This window comes from Glycine max, chromosome 4 (genome assembly GCF_000004515.6).
Source record: "Glycine max cultivar Williams 82 chromosome 4, Glycine_max_v4.0, whole genome shotgun sequence".
Taxonomy (NCBI): domain Eukaryota; kingdom Viridiplantae; phylum Streptophyta; class Magnoliopsida; order Fabales; family Fabaceae; genus Glycine; species Glycine max.
This window is the reverse complement of record NC_016091.4, coordinates 44,938,736-44,965,908: the sequence shown is the minus strand read 5'-3', so window position 1 is coordinate 44,965,908 and position 27,173 is coordinate 44,938,736. Positions and strand designations below refer to the sequence as shown.

The 27,173-nt window shown below is 33.0% G+C and overlaps 2 protein-coding genes across 2 annotated transcripts; both read right to left on the bottom strand.

Annotated features, from left to right (window-relative positions):
• Positions 1 to 22: 22 nt before the first annotated feature.
• Positions 23 to 2,067, bottom strand: CYSP1 (cysteine proteinase). The gene is made up of 4 exons (NM_001250450.2): positions 1,589 to 2,067; positions 852 to 1,087; positions 623 to 763; positions 23 to 445 (listed from the first exon to the last, which is right to left on the bottom strand). The coding sequence occupies exons 1-4, from the start codon at positions 2,034 to 2,036 to the stop codon at positions 182 to 184; spliced, it is 1,089 nt and encodes a 362-aa protein (NP_001237379.2). The 5' UTR covers positions 2,037 to 2,067; the 3' UTR covers positions 23 to 181.
• An 8,280-nt stretch (positions 2,068 to 10,347) lies between these two features.
• On the bottom strand, positions 10,348 to 14,109 carry LOC100813072 (alpha/beta hydrolase domain-containing protein 17C). Its single transcript, XM_003523071.5, has 5 exons — positions 13,571 to 14,109; positions 12,211 to 12,247; positions 11,874 to 12,110; positions 11,729 to 11,776; positions 10,348 to 11,195 (listed from the first exon to the last, which is right to left on the bottom strand). The coding sequence occupies exons 1-5, from the start codon at positions 13,870 to 13,872 to the stop codon at positions 10,677 to 10,679; spliced, it is 1,143 nt and encodes a 380-aa protein (XP_003523119.1). The 5' UTR covers positions 13,873 to 14,109; the 3' UTR covers positions 10,348 to 10,676.
• Between the last annotated feature and the right edge of the window lie 13,064 nt (positions 14,110 to 27,173).

Below are 27,173 nucleotides of genomic sequence, written 5' to 3'. Positions count from 1 at the left end.
ATTCTTGGCCACAGAAAGGAGATTACATGAGAAATTGCTATCACTCAAACCAACTTGAAATATTTATTTCTTTGTGATGTAATAAGCATAAATATGTTGATGGATACACTGGCATAGAATCTGAGATGCTAATAGAAAACAACAACCAAGGGTGATTAGAGTTTGATTTTGTGGTAAGCATTCAAAGTTCATCTTTAGGAGATGATGAGGGTCCTGTTGGATTATTGGAGGAGTTTTTGATTGGGTAGGAAGCCATCATAGCTATGCCACAAAGTCCCTCCTTCTTAGATATGCTCCTTTGCATTCTGATGTAACCCTGTTCTCCCCATTCTGGTCCCCAAGAGTTCCTCACTGTCCAGTAATTAGTCCCATCAACAGTTGTTCCATACCCTACAATCGCTACACCGTGATTTAGCTCCGTGCTACAATCACCAGTAAATACTCCCTGCAATGATTGGTATATAAAATTAAGATACTTTTTTGCTTCAATGTTGACAGCAAATAGTCAAATTAGCATTCTAGTTATTGCCACTTTTTTGTACAGGGAACTGAGAAACATGTTCAGTGGTAAATAATGCTTTTCTTCTAACAACTTTTAAAAAAATTTAAATTGAATATTTACCTCAGAGTAGAATTGAAAATCAGATCCCCCAGCATCTATGGCTACAGAGACAGGTTGGTTGGCAACAGCTTTGAGCAATGCATTTTCGTCGTTAGCAGGGACATTCTCATGGCCATCAATTGATACAGCTAGGTCATTTGCCTGCAACGATAATGATTTGTGCATTTTAAGCTCCTCAAGTTACCAGTTAATTATACTGTTTTATTAAAAAGTTCAGCTTAACATTTACCTTTGATGCATCGCAGGTTCCATCTTGTGCTGTGTAAGGGTAATTGCTTTCTGTTGTTATGCCTCCCTTCTGCTTGATGAACTCAAAAGCAGATTCCATTAACCCACCATTGCATCCTGCATTTTTTTTGGTGTCACAGTCCACCAGCTCTTGTTCAGACAAGGAGACTAGCTTATTTGTCTTGATTTGGTTAATGCCTTCAACAGCTACAACAGTTGAAAACGCCCAACAACTACCTGCACGAGACATTAATGAGTAATGACAATATAATTTGCATAAACTGAGGCTTAAAGACAAACAACAATTTTATTAGAAGCTATAGCCTATATCAATATGACCACACCAAATCCACCTTATAGTGTTTTACTCAGCAACAGTTTTATCCCATTAGGTGAAATCAACTACATAAGAGGGCGAGCCCTGGTGCAGCGGTAAAGTTGTGCCTTGGTGACCTGTTGGTCATGGGTTCGAATCCGGAAACAGCCTCTTTGCATATGCAAGGGTAAGGCTGCGTACAACATCCCTCCCCCATACCTTCGCATAGCGAAGAGCTGGGCAATGGGGTACGAAGTTAAGGTGAAATCAACTACATAGATCATACAATGCCAATAAACTCGATTAATTAAAAACTAAATTATCAGATATTATTCACCCGAATGTGGAAAAAATCATAGATAAAGAGATAATAGGACCTAGGTTGAGCTCCATGATTAGGGACTAGTGATCATTTAGCTTACCACATTGGCCTTGATCTTTTACACCAGTGACAGCACCATTCTTCCTCCAATCCACAGAAGGAGGAACACTACCAACCTTCTCATACATGAAGGTCCCGTTCCCACGTGGCGTGCCTTGGAACATTCTGTGGTGATTAACCTTTGAGCCAGCATAGGTACTCCTAAATTCATGGTTGGTCATGTCAGCAAACTTGTTTAGTTTCAGCTTGTAAGGCTTATCCATCTTGTTAGTGTTATGGACATGCATCACATTTGCTTTAAACACGTTAAACCGCTTGTGCTTGTCACCGAGGCTTCGCGAAACCGTGTGGTGACTCCTCCATCTCTCGTACAAGTCCCAAAAGCTTTCCTCGGACGCCAAATCCTTGTCGTGAAAATCAAAGCTATTGGCCACTCCAAGAACCAAAGATAGAGACAGGACAACCCACAAGAGCTTCTTCATTGCCATGTTTGTATTAGGAATCAAAACAAGGGAAGATGGGGAGAGAAGGGAGCAATGGAGGCTTTATATAGGGAAATGAAAGCCAATAAGTGAAAGAAAACAATAGAAAAATAAATGAGGAAGTTACACGTTCCTTATGGGCATCAACAATGTGCAATGATTAAGATGCCAAACTATGGCACTCAGAGAATTGTCAAGAGATAGGATGTGTGCTTGTGTTGCTCAAGTATGGAAGCAAAAGGATTCAATAAGTGAAAGAAATTAAGAAGGAAACTCGAGAAATTTTCTTTTGTATATATATCTTTTATATATAGAATTGTCAGTTAGGTGCCGACCCAGAAGCTGTGACACATAATTTTTGTGTCGTGCATGCTATCTGTTGTTATTGTATGCTTCAAGGATCATCTTTCTCTTGCATGCTGATCACGCTATCAGAGATTAAGGAGTTGAGGTGGTGGAGTGGAGGAGAGTGAGGAACATGGTTACGTCCAGTTTTGAGACACCATGTTGTGTTGCAAGTGGAGTGAAAACATTCTGAAAAGTGGAAACTGTAAAAGCACTATGATAACTGATTTTATCTTTGTATTACCGACTCGACCACTTTTTGAAAGGTTTGGAAAAAAAGTGTGAAATTGTACTGAAAGGTATAAGAGTGTTGTGTGTGGTGCTAATCTACTTCTGCATACTGAATAGGGCCAAACTTGTACACTTCTAACTTCTGATCTAGTGTTCTAACTAACGCGTTTGTGGTTATCAAACGTAAAATGCAAGTGAAAACAAAAACTGATGTCACTTATTGAACATTTAATACTGTGGTTTATGAGTAACATATACGACTCATTCTTAAGCTTATTAATCTTTATACCCCCTTCTTTTTTTCGTAACTTACTTTAATCGATCGTGCATAAATCTAATTTCATAAGATAAGTTTGTATGTTTTATTTAGGAGAAAATGGTTAATTGTTAAGAATCTAGAATTATGATCAGAAGTTGGTGAGTTAATTTGGGAAAGGCCTAGAGTTTGTTGTTTCAATTTGGCAAAGGTTCCATTCGGCAAAAGCAATGTGAAAAAACTTTATTTTTTTTTTATTTGTGTATTGTTCAGTAGTTATCATTTGACTCCAGACTCTGGCATGACGTCCTTGCTTGTTGCAAAGGATTACAGTAGCGTAATGCATCGGGCACCACCAATTTTTTCTAGAATTAGCGTTTATTATGTTGGCTTTTGGATGAAGTATTAGCTAATTTGGTAATTTTGATATCTTCATTATTTTTCACTAGGGCAAAAAAGACATTCTACGGCAGGATTTAAAAGTTATCCATATGTAATTAAGTGCAACTTGTTTTAAAACATAAATATTGTTAGAAATTAAAATAAAATATTGTAATGATTTATAATAATTGAGGATTAAATATGTTTAAAAGAGAGATGATATCAAACGAAATTATTCTTTTTATAATTACTAGGAGAAAACAAGCACTATGTGCCTTTTTTTCATTTTTTAAATAAAAAGAAAAATAATAAAAGTTAACGGATGGTCTGTAAAGATAGTTATAGAAATAAAATAATAACTTATGAATATAGTTATAGGGATAAAATAGATATTCAAATTGTACATCAAAACATCTTATTCTCTTTATATATAGTTATAGATTAAGCGATGTTATTGGTAGCGTGCCTCCTCAAAAGATTTTTTTTTCTTCTTTTATAATTTTTCTAACTTTTTTATTTATTTATTTATTTTACTACCACCTGAAAGAGATTTCCCACTTTCTACCTCACTTGTTACAATGTACAAGCTTTGCCTCAAGGTCCTTGTTGTCTTTCACATTTTCAAATGTCCGCAAGTCAATAAAACTTGAAATGGCTCATGTGTGTCCATGAAATGACATAATTGGGCAAAACTATGGGCATATTTTCACATTTTGTTTTGCTCGTGGGTTTATATGTATCACGTGATCATTCCCAATAAATGCTAGTTCATTAACGTTGACAAGCCATCGCAACTTGAGAGTGAGTTAAACAACATCCTTCTTGGCAACTTGAAGATTCATGCGAACTTGTCAAGACAATGTAGAAGAATACTTGGGATACAAATGCATATACCATGAGAAGAGGCGACACAAAATCAACTAGGGAGAGCGGAGTTGGAACCAAGAAGGGACACAACTCATGGTGCTCAGCAAGCGTGGACAAAACCCGAAGTGTCGTTTGCCTATGTTGTCAAACCACCCAATCGAGTTTGGCAGAAGAAAGAAGTTGGAGGACAGATGGTGAGGTCATGGCATGGAAGGGATCTTGTAGTGGAGGAAACTAATTTACATTGGCTGAAGAAGTGCATGACAACAAAAGTCAAGGATCCAACCTAGTTTATGGACATACAAGAGGCCTTTTTAACAGAGGGATTTACTACAATATCTATCAAGTATTTTGGAGAGAACTTGGTTCTGTTGGCCAATGAATATGAAGACAATCTTAAAGACATCTTTGAAGGGGAGGATGAATGGTTGTCAACAATTTTTGAATCTTATGAGCCATGGTCTCTAAAACTATGATGGGGAAGCAGACTGGTGTGGCTAAGATGCTTAGCCAAGCTGGTGAGTTCTTTTTGGAAACTTGTTATAATAGACGAGGAGAGTATAGCTCTATTGAAAACAACGTACACAAGAGTATTGGTAGAAGTGTCAATCTTCCAAGACATCTTATTTTGCGAGAGAGTTCATATCAATGAGGAGATTATGGTGGTAAGATTTGTAAAGGAAGGGTGAACTGTGGATGAAAATATGGGTTGCCACCATAGGAGGATCAAACACAAAGCTTCACACATTTCTTCAATGGCGGACTGGGAGGTGTTAGATAAATTAGAATTGTTTTCCGATGGTGGTGAAATTCAAATGGGATGGCTGTAGGAGAAGGCTGATGGTGGTGACCTAATTTAGGGGGTTGAGAAAGAATGCATAGGAGTTGATGTGATGCAAGATAGAGGAAACACATCTCTAGGTTGCAAAAGGTTGTTTGGAGGGGGTTCAGGTTAGGGCAGAAAGGTCTGACCAAATAGGGATTCATAAATCAAGGAAGTTTAGGGATAAGGAGAAAGGAAAATAGGTGATTAGGGCAGCAGACCTACAAAGCTCCTTCACTAACATGGAAAGAGGGCTAGATATGTACTATCACATACCTATAGCAAAGAATGGGGAGACAAGAAATTCAAAATGCAACTTAGGTAAAGATATAGCCGTTGCGAACCGAATTGGGCCTGGGGAGGTACATGGGCTTAACTCTAACAGCATAATCCTTCTAGTGCAATAGGTTTACAGAGATATAGAGGTAAGCACATCAAAAGAACTTATGGCAGAAAAGTGGGAGGTGCTACAAGTAGACTCATCTTATGAGGAGAGGTTGGGCCAATAAATAATGGGCCAACTGCACATAGTCTCCCCTAAGTTGTCCATAATGACTTAATCCAGGTGGATAACTTAATTTTTCTTTAAAGCCCCAGCCAAAATTTGCTTGCAAACAAGGTACATTCCCCAGCAACATAATAAAAACACCAGCAAGCAAACACATACCTAAGAAAAAACCAATCTAATCCATAAAAATTTTCTCTTCATCTTCATGTCACTGATCTTGGTTTGCAAATCCTTTTCCCTCAAGTTCAATTCATCAACCTTCTTCATCAATGCTACAATGATCCTCTTCTGACGACTGTTCACAACTGGATTGTGGCACTCAAAATAATTACACATTTTCCTACTTATAACCTACATGCCCAAAATAAACAAAAACAATCAACAAATAAACTATAACATAACCCATGATATACATTATTCCTTACCTTATATAGACCACAACCATAAAAATGTCTCCCTGGATTATTCTCAGTCCACGATGTCACTAATGAAACCTCTACATTACACAAACACATCACGCGACTTTGGGGCTTCGAGGTGTACGACGAGGAACTCCTTTCCATGGGAACGACGCTGCGACAACGTGCTTCTGGCGACGACCATGTTTTTCAACCACCACCTCTGACACCCAAACAGGATGACACCCTTGCTTCAAAAAACCAACCAGGCGACAATGACGAGGCAAAAAGCTTACGAGTACGGGATTTCCACAACCAAGAAGGTTAACGATTTGTCTCGAACAAATGAACCAGCGATGACGAACAAGCAAGAAGCTTAAGGGGTTGTGATTGGCTGCGGAATCATGTGACAACTTTGAGGTTACCTCGAAGAATCCATAAGCTTAGTGGTTGACATTAGTCACAGAACATTTTAGGAATTTCGCGATATAAGGCTTTGAGGTATTTTGATTAGGTTTTAGGGTTATTGTAAAATAAAATTTACCACACTCAGTTAAAAGTCATGCACCCTTTGATGGACTTCTCAGAAGTTGACACGTGTCAGTCAACGTAAGTTGCTAACCGTCAACGTACAAATCTGGACTGGGAGACCAAAATTGCGTGATTGAATATAAAAGGACTAAATGCGTGAATAATTTTAAAGGGAGACCAAATTTAAAATTAGAGACAATTAAGGGGATCAAATATGTAATTTTGCCTTTAATATAACATTAATTATTTTTTCTCTCTTGTATATCTTATAATATTAATGATATAAATCACAAAAATAAAAAATGAATTAATGATAAGATTAATTTTATAAAATTGTTATTCTTTTTTATTTATTTATTGTTTTTTGTCAATATGAAACAACCGATGAAGATAATTATAATATGATAAAGGGAGTACAATGTTCATGTTCCGTTTGAGTAAATGATGAGGATATGAACGATAAACAAAACAAGATTGGCAAGCAAAATGCCTTGGTCTAAACAACATACATAATGTTCCAGTAAGTAATTGATTTATAATGATGCATGGAAGAATCAGGAATTTAAAGCTAAACATCGTATTATAGTGATTTCTCACGGGCTCATTATTTATTATCACAAGAGGGCAATTATTTAGGGTATGAAATTGCAAAAGAAAGGTTGGATGGGTCAACCCTAGTAGCAACACTTCAAATGGCTTAACAAGTAAGCAATCTTCAATGGTTGAGACTAACATCCTTTGTCTCCACCTGACCTTACGAGTCTTTGCTAGTTCCTATACTTTTACACAAGACAAGTAAGAGACAAACAAAGGGAGTGAGGTTGTGATAAAGTGAGAGAAAAAGGCAGGAGAGATAGCACATAGATGCATATATATAATACACACATACCCTTTATATATGTGTGTATTATATATAAAACTTGTTTTCCAACTAACAAGTCTCATGGGTGGGGAAAATAGTAAAATGGAAGACTTATCATGTAAACCAAGGTTTTAAGGGGGGTTTCAAAGACATCAAGAAATTCATGAGACTTCTCCCAAGCTTTCTCAACCATCATAGATGCCTCAGCATCAAAGTTCTTTAACACAGTTAAAACCATTTCCAGAAAATTATGTTCATTACAACCACATCTTCACAATTTCCTAATTATTCTCTACTCATGCAAATGAAGTAATTCCAGCTTTCTGAATTTCCTTAGAGCATCCATTCTCATATAAAAGTACAGGGCATACATACATGCAGACTCACAAAACATGGCATCCTCCAAACAAACCCAAATCTATAGAGATTCTCTATTCATAGAACATGCTTCACCTTAAAATCTATTAAAAATCACAGACAAATGGAAATAAAGTGAAACCAATTAGGTTGCAAAGTAGACAAATAGGGCTGCAATTTTACCAAAGGAAATTTACAGAAGCATTCTGAATCGATCATAATCCAATTCGTGGCACAGGGTAAAAACAGAACATACCAATTCTTAAAGCATATATTTCTAATTTCAAGCAATCGACATGCTATAAGTTGAAAGTGCCCTAGACTTAAATCGCACATGTATTAAGAATACAAAGGCAGGAAATTATCATAATACCATCCATAACCAATTTTTTTTAAGCAAAACAATTTTATTAATAAAGATGCAATTGATTGGACAACAAGGTGTGACCACACCAAGCCAAACATTACGAAAGAGAAATTGGTCATAGACTATAGCCAAATTGCATCTCCACGGTAACCTAACAGCTAGCAGTATCTTTTCTGCATAAAATTTATATTCCTAGAGCAGAACATACACTTGTGACTGCCCGGACACAAACCAAAAATGCCTCCTTCAATTAGGAGGGAAATATAGGTTTCATCAAGTAATTGACCATCGAAATATTTAATATATATTTGGATTATTGATCTATTGTAGAACTATTAGGATCTATTCAATAGAGTGAAAAAAAATGAAATAAAAGTGAATTAAGATCAAAATTTAAATTAAAGTAGAATATAATTTATACATAATCTGTTGTAAGGTGTTTGGCTTGGGTGGACACCACTTATGTTAAATTAAGTGTTATTAATAAATCATTTGTCTTTAAAAAAAAAGTAGAATGTAAAAGTATGGATTAGATTTTATATTATTATTTATTTCACTCATTTTTTATCCTCTTTCTCTTCACATGAATGGATTCTTATTGTTCACTATTATTGTAGAACTTGTGCTAAAAATGTCTTTCAGAAGTCCAATAAATATTAATTTATCATAAACCTACTTTCAATGTAAACTTTTGATGAGTATGAATTATTTTATTTTAACTCATTTTTAAGTCGTTCATTTTATAGAATCAAACGTTATTTTATTATCAAAGAAAAGAAATTGTGCATTTTAGCCGTTTAGTTATTAATTATACATTAGGTCAAGAATTATCTTAAGTTTTATCATAAAGTTTTTAAAATAATAATTTTGTTTTAAACTTACTTTTATTACACTTAACTTTATAAATCAAAATCATCAAAAATTAAATTTTGTGTAATAAGTGAAACAAGATTAGATAAGAGTATTAGTAAAGAGTACCTCCAAACAGTGTCAAGTGAAACAAGATTTGAGTAATTAGTAAGAGTACAATTCACTTTAGTAAGAGCGCAGTTTACAAATGAAATAAAAAAAATTGCAAAAATTAATCAAACTTGTTGGACTAGCAAAAATGTGCAGTATTAAAAAACAAATAAAAATGTCAGCTTCATGCGCTGCTGTCAAAATCAATGTTTCTAAACTGTATTATTTAGGTATTCTTTTTTCTCAATGTGCATTAGTTTAGGTCAAAAAGCGAAAACCATCTCGCAGTCACGCAGATCAATTCTGGATTTTTTTAGTTTTATTCATTTAAATATTTATATATGTATGTATGAAAATGAAATGTTAATTTAAATAAATGAAAAATGATTTTAAAAATATAGAATAGGGTAAAGTGCTTGTCAGAAAAATATTAGTTGGAAGAATCTATTTATTAGTTTGTAAAAAATAACTAAGTTGAAAGTAGAGTCTTCAAATCCAAGTCATCCAAATTGATTTAAAATAAAAATTCAAAATCACTAAAAAAAATTAAAATTGAATCAAATGGAATCTTTTTAAATTTATTTGAATATTTTTTTCTCAAATTGATCGGTTTGGTTCAGATTTCAGTTTGTATTTTTAAAATCAAACTAAACTATAACACTTATATTATGTTAGTGTTATATGTTTTATGTGTATATCTAAGTTTCTCAGGATTTTGTAGTGTTATGTAAATCAAACTTATATAATATATATTATTTCTTTTTTTAGACTACTTTTTTAAAATGTTTAGTTTAAAATGGATAAAAATTTGACAGATTTTTACTATAGAAGATTCAATATATTAATAAATTTCATAGATTGTTATTAGCACTTTTTTTTAATGTAATTTAATTTAAAAGATAAAAAGAAAATATATAAATTTTAATGAAATAATATTTTAATAAAAATCATAAAAATCAAATCGTAAAATATTGATTTAATTTGATTCGAATTATGAAAATCGAATCAGATACATTTTATAAGTTTGAGTTAACTGATTTTTTAATACATTTTATAAGTTTGATTCAACTGATTTTTTAATGAATAATCGAAACAAACCTAGGCATGAACACCCCTAGTCTTAAGGGTTCATTAGTTAAAGAAGATTTCACAGTAAAAGGTGTCTATTTCCAAATCAGTCAAAAGTTGAAAGGGTATGCTTGCATTTCACCTCACTTCTAATGAATCTAAATAATTACAGTACGACAACATAAACTTTTATGACTTCGTCAATGAATTCTTCTCTTATAATTTCCTTTTTGGCAACAAAAGTAATGGCAAAACTCATGCATATTTGCTGATTTGGAAAAATTAAGCTAACTGAAACACTGTAAACAAGTAATAAAATCTTTGAGGAAAGAATTACGATAAGAAAAGTGAAGGCAAAATCAATAAGGATATTCAATCCATTTGAATTTTTATAAATTATAGCAACAGCCACCTTTGACATGATGTTCATTTTCTTTCTCAGGACTAAAACAAGGTTAGAGTCGCTTCAATTGCAAATAATAATAACAGAAAAACCTAAGGATATCAAATCCCAAGTCCCAACATATCCAAATCTACATGAACATTTCAACGAAAGTATGAAACTGCACGAGTAATATGCATTCTGCAAACCATAAGTTAAAACCCCGGTGTAAGTAACTGTGTCTGTATCTTTGTACCTTTTCCTCCCATGTAGCAAACCCAGTGCCAATATTACTTATACTTCAAGAGGTTCAGCTAGCTCGAATTCTATCCAGCCAATCAATGCTCTTCCGTGGCCTCTCAAACTGAACATCAACACTTCTCCTGGATTTATCTTGGAACTCAATGCTTCTTGATTTATCATTGTACTCGACGCTTCTTCGTGACCTCTCCATCTGATCAAATTGGACTCTTATCTTCTCTAACTTTTCCGTATTGTTAAATTTGAATTCATGAAATTTTAGTTTATCTGTCCTATCAGTACTTTTCCTTGGTTTGTCCCTCTGATCAGTACTCTTCCTCGGTGTTTCAAAGCAATCAGTACTTCCTCTAGATTGTTCAACTCTGTCTATGCTTCTCCTGAAACTCACTCTTTGTGATGGCGGCTTTTCTACCGAGGATATGAATTTTCTGAGATGTCGAAGGTATTCGGGATAGAGTTCTAAATTACAGTGATTTCCTCCTTTGAGCCACAAAGGTTCATATTTCTGTTGACATAGCTCCCACAACTGCTTGCCATGAGAGCAATCAACAACCTCGTCAGCAGTTCCCTGAAGAGAGTATGGGAATGATGTTAGATTTAGTAAAGTGACATGAAATGCTTTGTACCCAAAACAATGACTACAGAAAAGCAATGTTCGCCAAGTTGCCATAAAAACAAGAATACAATTTTCATGTTTAGGGTTTGCTAAGTTTATATCAGCAACAAAGGCTGATTTCTCTTCAAATTTGGTGCAGTAAAATCAGCCACAATGAACAAATTTTCACTTCTTGTGTAAACAAGTTCGTTTGATGAAAAATGGTTTTCTCTTCAAATTTGATATAATCAACCCATTTCATGATTTTCATCACAAATGTCAGCAAGAAAAGGCAGATACTAAATAGTAGCATGCAAGTTGTTTGTATTAAAAGAGATTCTATTTGTTACTTGGAACACCAAGCTAGCACACTAAGCACTGTCTTATTTTAAGGGCTACAACCATTACAGTAGTTCTTAACTGGATACCAGTCAAAGGCATATAGTAACTACTGAAATCATGATGACAAAAATAGTAAGTGGGCAATCCAACACAATAATACTTACATGAATTACTAGCACTGGACACTTCACCAATGGAATTTTATCAACGTTCTGCAAAACAATAAAATGGAACTAAGTTCAGATACACACCACTTACATAATTTTCAAATCAAATGACATCAAGCAAACAGGAAATAAAAAATTTAACCTTATAAATGTCAAACCAGTATGTCCGTTTCACAGGGTACATGACTCTCAGCCCTGATAGTATAGGACTGTGGAGAACAACAGCCCTTAGACGGGGTAAACGAGAAGCAAGATCCAAAGTAGGGCCACTTCCAACAGATTGACCATAAAGGATGATGTCTTCCTGCTTAGCACCATAGTTCTCTTCCAGATACTTATATACAGCTTCAATGTCAGCATAGGTATTATGCTCACTTGGCTGTGAAAAATATCCAGATTAGTTTTCTCATGAGGCAGGCTTCTTCCTGCTGAGAACAAAAGAATTAAAGAAACCAGAAAGAAGTGCTTAGAGTAGTTACCTTCCCTGATGACTGTCCATAGCCAGAGTAATCATATCTGCATACATTGATACAAGATGCTTGAAAACATTAGTAACATATAATTTTACAAATGATAAGCAGACATAGTACTTCAAGTACCTTTTATCATTTTCTTTATTGGGGGCTGTTCTTTAGATTAATTCTATCAGGTGATGGTCTATAAAGTACAGTCTCAAACATGATTGCTGGTCATGTGACCGTATTTATGCCTCAACAAAACATTTCTTATGCAAACGTTTCTTTTACAACATAAAAGTAACATCCAAGAGACTGAAATTAAGGGGGGGGAAGGAAGTGAACATAATGCATTAGCATCTCCATTGTTTGGAGGGTACAGCATTAGTATGTCAAGGCAAATCGATCATGAACTTCCTTTGTTATCATTACTGAATTAGTTCACCACAGTTAACAATTTCATCAGTTATTGGGTATTAAGGTGTTGCTGTAATCTCTGGATTGTTAGTAAACAATCACACCATGTAGAATTGAACTCCAGCACTTGTTGCGGCGCTTTGGGAAGTTTAGAAACCAACAATCCAACCATATCAACCATTTTCAGCGTCACATATAACAGCAAGAGAGATTCACTAGTATTAGAGCTAAAACATAAGCTTTATTCACACCACAGACCCAAAACTGCGGGTACTTCCCACAGAACCCAAACAAGAAAAAATTCCATTGAGCATAAATTGATGTCGCACATCAATTTCTTCAACAAGTTAAGCCTCTATTACCAACTTCATATTAACTTTCTTCTCTTTTTCCACTCATGCCCACCCAAAATTCTGTTGGAAGGTAAACAAACACATATCCAAGAGTGAGAACAAAATACAAAAAGACCAGCTAAATTCTAAATTCGAACTTCACAATCATCCAATCTATCCGACATAATTTTATTTTTTTAATTCCCACAAATATCCTCCTTGAGACAATCTTGTTCGAGACACTAAATGTATGCACATCTCCCAGCAGGGATTTGATTCTTGGTTCGTTCGTCACGTTGCAAGAAAGTAGCCACCAAACCCAACAACACGCATTGGTCATTCAACAAAATTGAAAACGATTGAATACCACACTCCCTCCCAAATTCAGCTGATCTGTACAAATTATAATATAATCCCACATAAAATACACACACACACCACACAAATTTAGTCCACTAGGCAACCAGGTCCACACAAACCAGAAATCATCACAGCCCCAAATAAAATTCAACACATCATCTTTGACCATCAACATCACCACCATCCATCCCAGACCCGAATCAAGAATCACAAACACAGAAGCAAAAACTGAAGTAAGAAACAAGAGTTATTTAACAACATAGATAAATACATACCCCATGAGATTGATGCGGAGGTGGATGCTGAGCTCGACGAAGAGCTCGTACATCTGGCCAATGTCGGCGGCGTTACCGTGCGAGTAGAGCAGGGTGGATTTGGCCATGGGGTGCCGCACGTGAATGGCCACGATCTCGGTACCGCGGCGGTTCGGGAACCTCAGGACCTCCACGTTCTCGCGGTGCGGGAACGGGTCCATCAGCAGCAGCCCCGTGGCCTCCTCCTTCAGCACCTTGTAGGACGGCGGAGAAGGAGGGAAGAACGCCAGCTTGGCCGCCATTGAAGAGGTCACGGCACCCATCTTTGTTGTTCAGTGTTCACATTCACCTTTTTTTGGTGTGAAACTGTGAAGCTGAACCTGACCTTACTCTCGCTTCTCGCCTTTTTATTTTTATTTTATATAATTAATTACTACTTTTTTTGGATTTGTTTGGGGGGAAAAATAATAATAGTCTTTTTCTCTCATGAGTCGCAGTCTTTCCTTCTTATTATTCCCATCTATCTATTAATTACTTGTCTCTTCCACAGTTCCACGTGTTGTCCTTTTGACCTGGTGTTTTTCCTTCTTAACTTATGGTCTTTGTTTTTCCGCTTTCCTACATGTTCTTTTCAGAATAGTCGAAAATAATACAAGTTGTATATGGACTAATAATATAATTATATTAGACTTTATAATTGTTATAATTGAAAAATAGTTTTTATTTCTTAACTAATTTTTAAGATTAAATTAGATCCAAGTTACATTCTAAGAAATATATATATATATATATATATATATATATATATATATATATTTAAATGTGAAAAATCAGATTAACTAAAATGTATCTAATTGTTTATTTATTTTTAACCTAATTATGAAAATACTTGCCTGGTTTATTTAGAAGCATATAATAAAATTCCCTTTTTAGTTACTACAAAAGTATCTAATTAAAATGAGATTTTTTAAGTAAAGATCACATATGTATAAAATCATTGTATAACTTATATCTATTTTTGAAAAATATATCTAATTAAAAATATTTATACTAATTATTTTAGTTAAGACGTGTAAATATTTTATTATTAGTTATATAATGACATATGAATAAAATATATGATATTTTAAATTATTTTTTATTATATATTTTATTTTTTATTTAATATTATCTAAAAAAAATTAAAAGTAGGAATAAGATCGAAAATTAATCTAATCTAAACTATTTTAAATTGGATCGAATCCGACTAAAAATTTAAACTAAATTGATTGAAGGTTAAATTAACAAAATTAAATTGATTAGATTGGATGAATTTAATCTAATCCACAAACAATTCTACTTAATAATCAGAGGACATTAATGTCTTGTGTGAAAACAACCCAAAAGCACATGGTTAAAATATTAGCGTTAGACTCACCGGAGGCTATTGTTCTAATATACTAAAAAAATTACTTAATTGTGACTAAAAATAATTTATATAAACATGTATTTTTTAACTCAAACAGACGTTTTTTAAGAAAGTAAAAGTGAGGAACATGTGAGCTAAAGGAAATAATACACTTTAGTTCTTAGATTTTTCTTTCTCTTTTATCGATTTCATTCTTTTTTTTTTATGATTTTATTTAGTTTTATTGAGTGTCTTAATGTGGTCATGTTTATTTTGTAATAGTTGTTATCTCATTTTATGTAAAGAAACTAATAAGATATGCAAAGTAATAATTATAGGAAAAATTAAATATTAAATAAAATAAATAAATCATTATTAAAAATAGAAAATATTTTCCTTTATATTAGAAAAGTTTCAAAATCTGAAGTAACCCAACCCAGATAAATATGATGGGTTACAATTTAATTTTTCCTGAAACTCGAAGCAATCCTTATCCAACTCATGAATGACTCTCGTTTTAGATACTGTGGATATAACTAAATTTATTTTTATTCTTTGAAAAGAAAATTAATAGTTTTAGTTATTACTTAAAATTTTCAAAAGATCTTTATTAATATTTATTGATAATATCACATGTATTTAAATATACCATATCACATATCATTTTATACTAACGTGATATGTTTAAATACACATCAAACTAATAAAAATTTTAGCAAGTCAAAATCAAATCTAATTATATCTATAAAAGCTAAAAATATATTTAATTATATATTTTGGATTCTTAGGATATTAAATTTTTTATTTAATATTTTGATTTTAAATCATTACAAATAGCATAATCATCTAATAGAAAAGTGTAGCATAAAATAAATAATATATGCATGGTGTGTTGGGTTAATGATCCAGATTTTTTTATAATGGTGATGGCTAATTATTTGTTTGGGTGGAGACCAGTGGTGCAGGGGAATGAATGAGTAGGGGAGAGGAAATTACATGGAAGGAGTAAAAAAACAAAAAAGTAGAAAGAGTATCAATTAGTTAAATGATTTCGTGGAGCAACAACAGGTTGTCCCATGTTAATGTCAAACTCAGGCCTGTTTCTCCATGTCCATCACCATAATCTCCCCATAAAACCCCCCTTTCGGGCATGATCCATTATCGTGTGTGTTTTTTTGGACCAATGGGACCTCGCTCCTTTCACATTGCCACAGGAATGTCGTGTTTATACCCACATTACTAGTAATGTATGAAGCATGAACACCTCAGTTTTTTGTTGTGTTCGGTATCCGACACGTATCTGTGTCAATGTTCGACACCGACACGACATTTGTATTATGTTTTATATTTTAGACCTTTTAAATGTCCACGTGTCTGTGTCTGTGTCGGTAATTCATAGGTATCAATCTCATGTTACATAATATTTTATTTTATTACTATTATGACTTGGTGATATTTATCCATTTTATTCATTATTAATTTCTATTAAAAAAATTAATTATTTATTTTTAATGAATTTTTTTTATTTATAAAACTCAAATTTAATATTTTTTTAAAATAATCAAATTTCATATCATTGAGACCGACAACTTAATAATATTATATAGCATAAGATGTTACTTAACCATTAATTCTTCATCGTATTATATAGGATAGGACTTTCTCTCTTTTTATTTATTTAATTAAATTAAGAAGAATCTTTGTAGGGGAATTTTTCAACAAAGAACCTCGTTTAGGGTAACCAAGGTCCATCAACGGCTCCTATTGTCTCCAGCTTCAGTATCCGAAGCCTCGAGGTTCGGACTCTGGGCCCCACCTTGCTGGGATCAATGTTTTCATTTTTCTGTTCCATTATGCATGCCATGTTTAGGCTGTCAACTGGAAACATACAACCGAGCAAGGTATTAAGACAAACCAATAAAATTAATTAAAATAGTACGAATCCAACCATCGTATTCCGACGCAGAATTAAATAAAATCAGTCGAAATTATGTCTTTACCTATCCACATATTTAAAACTTTATAAATTAACGTGTGCTAAGAAAAGGCTCACCATAATGCGATGCATATGCATTTATTTTAACGTGTGCTACTAGAAGTAACACACTTAATTTTTTTGGGTACAGATATGGTAGTGAGTAGTAATAACTCACAATTAAAGCCGGGGAGTAAACACACGCTCAAAGAATGTACTATGTAGACTCAAAGAATCACACTATTATTCTTGATTTCGAGGAGAAGAACCTCCTAGAAAAAAAGTGCTGAAATTTTCTGACTTTTAGTTCATCAATTATGTGTTTATATGACAAGGGTGTCCAATACATTTATTGTTGCTCTGCAATTACAAGAAATGAATAACAGAAAAGGATAATCATGATAGTTCATACTTCCATCCAAAATAACAAACTCAAAAATTTAATAGGAATTATTCTAGTGGATTCTATTCTCTCAAACACACATGTTTGTTGATTATTTTCTCTTGGACCCGTTGAAGTTGGTCTCCAAGTCCCTTAGGCCTGTTGTATTATTGTCTCCATTCCTAGTGTTATTGGACTCACTAACACTACCATCTCCGGGAAGAATCACCTTATCAAGTGAAAAGTTTTAGAAAGGTCATCCCATCGTTCCCCAGAGGAATCTTCAAGAGAAAGTCCTAACCATTGAACCAGAACCCAACGAGTGGGAGGAGAAGTGTCATTATCCCATTTAGATTGCAAAAATAGATAGTGGATGAATAAGGGATTGGGGTGAAGGTGGATTTGATGGTTTGTGGGGTGGTTTGGGGGAAGGCCCGTGGGAGGGATGAAGAGGTGGTGAAATCAACACACGATGGAGGAGAAGTGAAAGTTGGGGTGGAGGGGAATTTCTGAGTGAACGAAGTCTAAGGATGATGGGAGGATTTGGATGTGGAAAAAGGCCGATGCGGCAAGAGTTTAGACCATGCGCTTTACTTGTTGAGCTGAAATGTCCAAAGGTAAGGAGGGGGTGTGAACGGATTTCAACGGGGGTGCCATCCTGAATAAAAGACATAGTGAGTGTCTTGTAGTCTATCATAATTGGGCCAAGCTCCTTAAGTCATTACACGCCTAGAACCACGTCTGCTCCACTAATAGGGAGTACACGAAGGTCCATAACAAATTTGTGGCCTTGGATTATGAGGGGAACAGTAGGACAAATGTTAAGACAATTAATAATGGTGTCATTTCCCACCATAACGCGTAGGACCGTAGTAGGCTGTGAAAATAGGCCTAAAAACTTAGCTACATGGGTCTCAAGAAAGTTATAGGTACTCCCTCCATCAATTAGAATAGTAACATGATGTTGGTTTATGAAGTCTTCCAAATGAAGAGCTTCATAGGTGGGGTGGCCCGAGAGAGCATTAAAGCTAATCTGGGGAGGGATACTAGGAAGTGTTTTGGAGCTTAGGTCAAGGTAGGAACCTTCCTCTAAAATGGATGCATCGTCCTCGATGATGAGTAAGAAAAAACGAGCCTTACAACAATGGTTGGGACTGAACTTCTCATCATGGTTGTAACAAAGGTCTTTTTCACACGTTCTACTATATCTTCTGGTGATAAATGATGATACTGAAGGCATGGTGCCGTCAGAAGTAAAGGAGCAGGGGAATCGGGGTGAAGGATAGGGGTTTTCAATTGGGGTGGTGGGTGGTAGAGGGGGGTTGACAAAGGGTCTATTGCGAGTGACACATCGACGATCCTTGATTTTGTCTTCCTGAAACTTAATGATTGCCACCACTTGGGGTAAGGTGACTGGTTGTAGTGCTTGGACTTCATAAAGAATTCATTGGGTGAAGACTAGAAATGAAGCAATTGAAAGGAATGTGGGAGGCCAACAATTTGATTAGCGAGGCATTCAATATCAATGAGGTACTCGATCACTATGCTACGCTAGGTCAGTTTGAATAGGGCACCACGGGGGTCATTGTAAAAGGACGAAGCAAAGTAAGATTCTAATTCTTGCAACAAGGCTTGCCAAGACGTGATGAGACTGTTATGGTACATCCATTGGTACCAGCTGAGAGCAAGGGCCATCCGTATAGAAGGAAACAACAGAAAGGTGTTCATGCTCGGGAGTATTGTTGATTTCGAAAAATTGGAAGATCTTAAAAATACAGTTTCAGGTGGTGTTTGCGAGGTGGTGGAAAAGGTGTGATAATGAGGTTGACCAATTAGGTAAGGATGGAATCAACCTTAGAGGTAAGGTCTAATTGTGAGGTGAAGAGGAGTTTGACCGACTTTTCAAGACACTCAATAGATTTGTCATAAGTGTTGTTAGTCATGTGGGTAATACTTCGTGAGCACCAAATTGATTGGGTCACATTTTTATCCTTGACTTCGAGGACAAGGAACCTCCTAAAATAAAAGTGTTAAAATTTTCTCTACCTTTTATTTCATCAATTCTATATTTATATATTAAGGGTGTCCAATACATCTATTGGTCCTCTGCAATTACATGAATGGAACAAAAAAAAGATAATCATGATATCTCATAGTCCTATCCAAAATAACAAATTCAAAATCTAATAGGAATTATTCTAACCGTTCCTAAAATGTATAAGTTTGTTGATTGTTCTTTTGGGCCTGTTAAAGTTGGTCTCCAAGTCCCTTAAGCATGCTGTATTATATGCATTCCTAGTCTTATTGGGCTCACTAACATAGAGCTATAACAATGGTAATTATTTGTAGTCAGCTGCATTAATCGTAGTAAGATATGTGCTAGACCTAGACTTTTTGCTTTTGCCAAGGAAAGAGGCTTTGCGTGACATGAATATGCATTGGTGTTTATGACAGGGCAGATGCATGAGTGAAAATATCAGTACCGCGTGTCGATTTATCTTAATCTTCCTTGTGAGTCTGGATCCTCTCCTTCAAAATTCCTCTACAGCTCTTCTCCAGCACTTTTGTGGCGCATTAGATGTACCTTTCGATTGAGAATAAAAGCTAATTAATTCAATTAATGTTTCTCTCTCACAACATCATCTTGATTTTTTTTTTTTATTAAAAGCAATTGACGATTGTTGCTTTCTTAAGTTATTTTTTTAGAAAAATATAAATAAATATTCTATATGTTAAATATTTTAAAATCATTACACTGGAAAATTCTATATTTAATATATTAAAATCATTTTAACATGAACACTAATAATTACTAAAGTATATTTTTTTAAATTAATTAAATAAATAAATAATTAGTAATATAAACTAATTAATACAGTTTATAATTTTCACTTTTTTTAGTTTATTATTTACATTTTATTTTTTAGATAAATTTAAACAAGGAGAAAAAAAATAATAAACGTATTAATTATGTGTCTTTCTTTATTTTTTAATCTTTATTTATTTATTTATTAAAATTAATATATATATATATATACTTTAGTAATTATTGTTATTATTATTATTATTATTATTCATTTTATATATCAAATATAAAAAAATTCTATTGTTATAGTTTTAAAATATTTAAAATATATAATATATTTATATTTTTTTAAAATCTTTAAGAAAGTCAGAATCGTCATTGTAATATCACACTGCAAACCACAGTGAGACAAAATCATTTGCTTTGAAATAAGCTTGGAGGAGAAAAATATTGTTTGAATTCATTAGCTTTAGTTATCAACCGTAAGATGTATCCAATGGTTCAGAAAACTGCTGGAGAGAGACTTGTACAGGAATTTTGAAGGAGAGGATCCAGATCCCTTTCTTGTTCAATCTCACGGATATAAATCGAGTACTGCTCTTTATTCTTTGAAATGGATGGAGACTGTATTGATAAGTTAAACTGCTCTTTAAAATTAAATAATAAAATGATTTCTGAAATTTTAAATCCTTGATTACCCAGTTCATTAATACGGCGTTTGGTTTAGAAGAAACAAAAATAAAAGATATGAATAGAAAAGAGACATATTTGACCGGTCTAAAAATATAAGAGAGTATTTATATGACTGCTTTAAATTAAACCTCCATAAATTATTAAATAGTTACTCCCTCAAATCTTAGATATAAGAATAAAAAAAGACATATTTCACATTTATTAAGCAATTAGTTATTTTTATTAAAATTGTGAGTTCCAATTAAAAAATGAATATTTTTCTTAAACTATTTTTAATCAAAAGGATTGACGCATTTTAGTGTATGATCCACTGCAATCACATAAGTGAAAACGATCTAGATCTATTTAATAGAAGAATTCGTATTCGATTCTCACCATATGCAAGATTTCTTTGGGCTAATCGTAGTCACGTACTATGAACTAGATTAGTCTTTAATCCAATGGGTTGAGAAATACTTATGATTTCTGACTTAGAATCAAAAAATAATTTTTTATTAAAACTTGGTATGATGAATAAAAAGAGCCATTTAAAATAGAATTAGAATTAAATGAAAGATGTTTTTAGGAATGATAACATTAAATATGGTAAAATTAGTTAGATTTACTTCTATTTAAGTTCAATATATCAAACTACTTTTTTGCTTATAGATGAGTCAAGAGGGAGTGTCAAGTGTAAAATAAGCCTTTGACCTTATTAAATTAATGATATTTTGGAGATAGTTTCCTTAAATAAGGCATAGGCTAGGTAATTGAGATTTTCTTATATTTGAGAAGAAAAAAAATAAGAAACTTTTGTTCTTATATTCAAAACTAGAGTAGCAAAAAGTTTGGTTTGGTTTAACATTTTTTTATTTTTTAATCTTTTATTATAATTTAAAATTGTCAATCTATTTAGTATTATTATAAAACAATATTACCAACTATTTTGTAAAATAATAATAATTTGTGCATCACTTATTAATATTTAACACTATTTTTTTAATAATACTGATACATTATTTTTTAATATATGAAAATAAAATATGCATCTTGATTATAATGTAAAGGAAATGTCATAAATTATTTAATACTTATTATTAATTATCCAAAGAAAAATCACACATTACAAACTAATTATAGAAAGAAGTACATTATAAATCACATACTATAAAACATTATAAATTTAAAATAATACTAGCTATATAATACTAAACATTCAATAAAATCAATATAATTATAATATGTGGTTTAGTTCGATTTGGTTCAAATTTTTAACAAGATCCAAAAACTGAACCAAACCGTCAAAATATGTGATTTTTTAGATTTTTTTTTGTGATTTTCATGTTAAGCAAATTTTGAGTTTTTTTTGGATCGATGAACGATTTACAAACAGGTTGGTTAGGTCTTGAACACCCTACACAACATTACATAAATCTAATTATTGTTGAGTATTGTGCTTATCAGTTTTTCAATAGCCACCATTAATCACCCTACAATTACAAGTAATGCATTTTTTTTTAAAAAAAAGTAAGAATATTTTGGTAAAATTGTTAAAAAGAACTATCTTATTTATTGTTGCTCTTAATCCATGTGAAAAAATCTTAAGCTGACAATTATTTTGAAACAAAGGAAATACATTACTATTTTATTAATTATGTAAACTAAGCTAATTAATCATTATAATTTTAGGAATTAAAATAGACATTTACATACCCTCTCTCCCTTTATATATATATATTCATTTTTTTATATCTAATGATTAAAATTAGTTATTGATTACAATAAGTAGGTATCAAGAAAATGAATGGTGAGGATGAGAAATAATTCTAAAAGAGATACCCTTGGAGTAAGTGGACCCATCTCTCTATATTACTTGTTTGTTTAAAAATAATAATTAATATTTGAATATCTTTAGCAAAAACAATTATATCAATAATGATAAATTAATGAACAAATTAAAAATTAAATGTTAGAACTCATTGACAAGTTGTTGGTCCAACCGTGAAGCACAATCATCAAAACAACTTTTGCAACAGAATGAGATATCTCAACTATTTATATATTTAAGTTCTGTCAAACTCAGTGACATTTCTTGCACATCAAATACTGATAAATACATGTTATCTAGGCATCAACATATCTAAATATATAAATAAAAGATCAAGGATTTCTCATTTCAGAGCAAATTTATCAGTTTGTAAGACAATAGATCTATAATGGAACTCACACATCCATATGAGTATGAAGCATAGAGTTTAATGTGTTTTCTTCAAGCATCAAGGCTATTCTAAGGCTCATTTTATTTTTTATGGTGTACTTGGTAATTGACATGGGTGGAAATATGAAGGTAGTAAATAGAGGAACGAAAATTAATGCAGCTCTCATGATATTTCCTCCATTGGTCATCTTCCAAAATTTTCAAGTCAACAACAAAGCACCCTGATATTAAAGTTGCCAATGAAATAAAATTACCATTCGTTGCTTCATAATTTTTCATCTTATTTTCAGTTCTGATTTGGTGCCTTTAGAATCACATCATACCAAAATATTTTATTTTCAACATTTGGAACAAGCATATACATATATACAAATTATATTGACTATCATCTGCTTTATTGGAGTTTGTCATCTCATATACAAGAGAAGTTAAGGACACTTTCTGCATTACAAAGTAACATCTCACTCAAGATAGAAAACATACATAAGTGAAACGCATATTATAGATAGAGACATACAAACAAATACACAAACAAATGTTATTGAAAGGCAAAGGAGATCTAGAGACCAACAACATTCAATCCTAACCATTAACTACTTCGTGGTCCAGGAATCAATATGTAAAATCAATTGCTTCATAAACCACTTACACATACAAACCATCATCCACACGTACACATACACATTTCGTCAAATACATTGTAAACACTATATATAAGTTACCAGGCTTCACTTCGTTTATGTTGCGTCCTGTGAGACTAATACGAAGAAAGGAGAAGAAAGCTAACCTTTTGTGACTGACAGTGAGGTTGTAGCATCGCGAGAGTGATAGTGAGGTTGCAGTGTCGCGAGTGACGTCGACAGTAATGTTGCAGTGCCGCGAGAGGTTGCAAATGAGAGTACAAAAGCGTTTGAGTGAGAGTGATGAGAGTGAGAGATTTCAAAGTCAGATGACTTGGGGGTTTTTAGTGTCAAACAATGATTATAAAGGATCTCACAACATTAATTTTTTTTTAAAACTAATGTTATCAAAGTAACTCAACATCGATTTTTGAAAAAATCGATGCTGAGTTTTCTCTACGTTTTTTTAATAACATCAGTTTTTGATAAAATGGATGTTAACATGAGTTCGTTAACATTGATTTTTTAAAAATCGATGTTAACAAATTCATGTTATTTATGAGTATGCTACCGTATTTTTGTTAATATTGATTTTTGATAAAACCGATGTTAATTTGTCAATGTTAAAACCATTATTTGTAGTAGTGCAATGCGGTTAGATTCTTCAAACAATGTTGCGTCCATGTTGCATTCGAAGGAACACATAGGAGGCTTGATCCTCAATAGTTGATGATAATGCTCACGCTTATTAGTTGGAGAAATATCGATCTTGTCGCGAGTCTGTTGAAAACTATCTTTGCAATTGATTTGTATATATTTACTTTCCTTTTCTAAAGATACAATCCCACTAATTGTTGATCATGCTATCTTAGCATTAGAATCAGGAATGATTAGATATGCACTGTGTATATATATATTATTCTCTTTGTGAATACCCAGTGGTATCAGACCTTCTGAGTTTCAGATTTATGTTGCATAAGAAATACCCATTTGCATCTTGTAAAATCGTCCACAACAGTAAGAAAGAAACGTGCTCTTGTGTGTGAGGGAATTTTGTGTGGACCCCAAACATCACTGTAATAATTCAAAAGGTGCATTGGTTGATATATGACTTAAAGGAAATGGCATTCTAGTTTGTTTTGCCATAAAACAAACATTACAATTATTATTAAAAAAATCATTAGGAGAAGATAACAATGGAGAAATTAATTTAAGACGAGATGGTGAAGGATGGCCAAGACGCATGTGCCACAGATTCGAGGATATAGAAACTTGATGAGAGCCTGGTATTTGTTGCAAAAGGGACATGACATGTGATAAAGACCATCACGTTATTCACCCGAGCCAATCATACTCCCCGTAGCCAAGTCCTGAAAGACACAAAATTTAGGAAACAAAATGACACAACAACTTAGGGGGAAGCAATAACTTTGCTAACAGACATCAGATTTAATTGAAACGAAGGCACACACAAAACATTGTTTAAGGTGATCGATGTCCGGGTTGAATGATACAATGCCGGTGGATTTATTGTGGCTGAAGACCCAGTGGGTAGATTAACATGGGATATTGGTGATGGTTTTGTTTTTGTAAAAAGTGTTGAATCAGAAATAATGTGATCAGTGGCTCCACTATCCAGGATCCAAGGATTTGTGAATACAAAATTACTTGAACCATTACAAAAAGGATACAAACCTGCAACATTTGCATAAGCATCATATTACCAGTTGCATTCATCATGGATAGTGCATGAGCAATTTGTTGAGGTTGTTCTTTAGAAATCCCATGTGAGGAGTTGGATGATGATGATATACCAATATCTTGTTGGTTGTCACCATGGGAAGAGTTTGCAACATTGACAGTAGAGTAGGAATTTGATCCACCTCCTCGAGGTCCACGATGGTTTTGTTTGTGACCTTGAGTTCCTACATTGTTGGAACCCTATGTTCCATTTTTAAACTAGCATCTATCTTCTATATGTCCCTTTTTGTCACAAAATCAATGCATTGCAGAAGTTTTTGATCCATCTTAGCTTCTTTCCTGCATTCCAAATTCAATGGGAAGTCAGTAAAATATGACATGTTTCTACATTTGTTTCACAGAATGTGCAAATTAAAGGACATTGGACTCCTCGCATCCCCATGTTGCTTCTAGAAGGTAGCCCTCCATAACATCAGCTTGACTCTTGGAGCTAACTTTGCCACAACAAATTCCAATCCCCATTGACCGTCAGGTTATCTTGATGGACCAAATCTGACATGATCTTATGATAAGCGCTTTTGACAGTGTAGATTCCATCATTCGATTCTACCCAATAAGCTTGTCCTCAAAATTCACAGCCGCAACAAGAGTGTGAATAACAACAGAGATGTCATCAGGATGAAAGATTTGATTCAGAATATCCATATTAATTCCAAGATTTACTTTGTTGGATCACAATATCAGCTACGCACGGTCAAACTTTCAAAACTATACACTTCCTTCTTCTAACAAATGCGAGTATTTTCCTGTAGAAAAATGAGTATATTTCTGTAAGAAAAAAAAGTGATATATGATAATTTTATTCCACTTTTAAGATTTTCACTAAAGTATTAGTAGTTTTCGTTAAAAAAATTATTACCAAAATATCATTTACACTATTATCCCTTAAGAAATGCATATATTAAGTCACTTCCTCCTCTTGTGTCAAGATAGACATTTACCTTATATTACCCAATTTTAAATTTTTCATCAAAACTATTTTTAGTTTACTAAAATACCTTTTGCACTCCCTAGCTTGAGAAATTTAAATATTATACTACCTTCCATCTTTTATATAAGAAATATATAATAGTATTTTTGTTGTCCAATTATAAAAAGCATATGCTTTAATCATGGTGTGACATGTGATTAATAGATAACTTTATAACTTAAGTATATGATTAAAGATTCAATTATGATATGAAAAAATATCTATTGAAAAATGTCAATATTTTATGATGTACAATTTGACCATAAGATTTATATTACAAAGATACGTCAAAAAAACATCGTTTAAAAAATTTCTACTTTGGTTTTGTAATTAGGTTATAAGAGATTAGCCTCTTATCAATTGATATTCTGAAAATTTCAAAAGCTAGAAAGTTAACAAATACATTCTACAAAACTCAATTAAACTTAAACAATCTGTAGTTAATGATCATCTCAACGCGATAATGTTTAACGCCAGTTATTTTACAACTAATTTAAACGGGCTGTTGATGAATGTCAAAGTCCTTTTCTCACTTTATTTTACTGTTTATTTAACTTTTTTTCAACTTTTTTTTCCCACTTTAAAAACGAACATGACCCTTAATGACCTACTGCTAAAGATAAGAGCAAGCACGTTATCGAATTGGCTCATTGATTCAATGGATGGCTAAATGGAATTTTTTTAAAAAAAGCCTTGCTTAAATATAAACATTCTACAATATATATATATATATATATATATATATATATATATATAAACAATAATTGATTAAGTCTGTGTATGACAAATCCGATTTGAAGTATGATAAGAAAAAGAACGACCAAAGAAGAGAG

Coding starts and splice junctions, on each gene's coding strand:
- CYSP1 (NM_001250450.2), bottom strand. CDS start 2,036: ATGGCAATGAAGAAGCTCTTGTGGGTTGTCCTGTCTCTATCTTTGGTT. Junction 764..851: donor GAACCTGCGATGCATCAAAG/GTAAATGTTAAG, acceptor TTATCGTTGCAG/GCAAATGACCTAGCTGTATC. Junction 446..622: donor ATTTTCAATTCTACTCTGAG/GTAAATATTCAA, acceptor CAATCATTGCAG/GGAGTATTTACTGGTGATTG.
- LOC100813072 (XM_003523071.5), bottom strand. CDS start 13,872: ATGGGTGCCGTGACCTCTTCAATGGCGGCCAAGCTGGCGTTCTTCCCT. Junction 12,248..13,570: donor CTCCGCATCAATCTCATGGG/GTATGTATTTAT, acceptor CAATGTATGCAG/ATATGATTACTCTGGCTATG. Junction 11,196..11,728: donor GTCCAGTGCTAGTAATTCAT/GTAAGTATTATT, acceptor TACTCTCTTCAG/GGAACTGCTGACGAGGTTGT.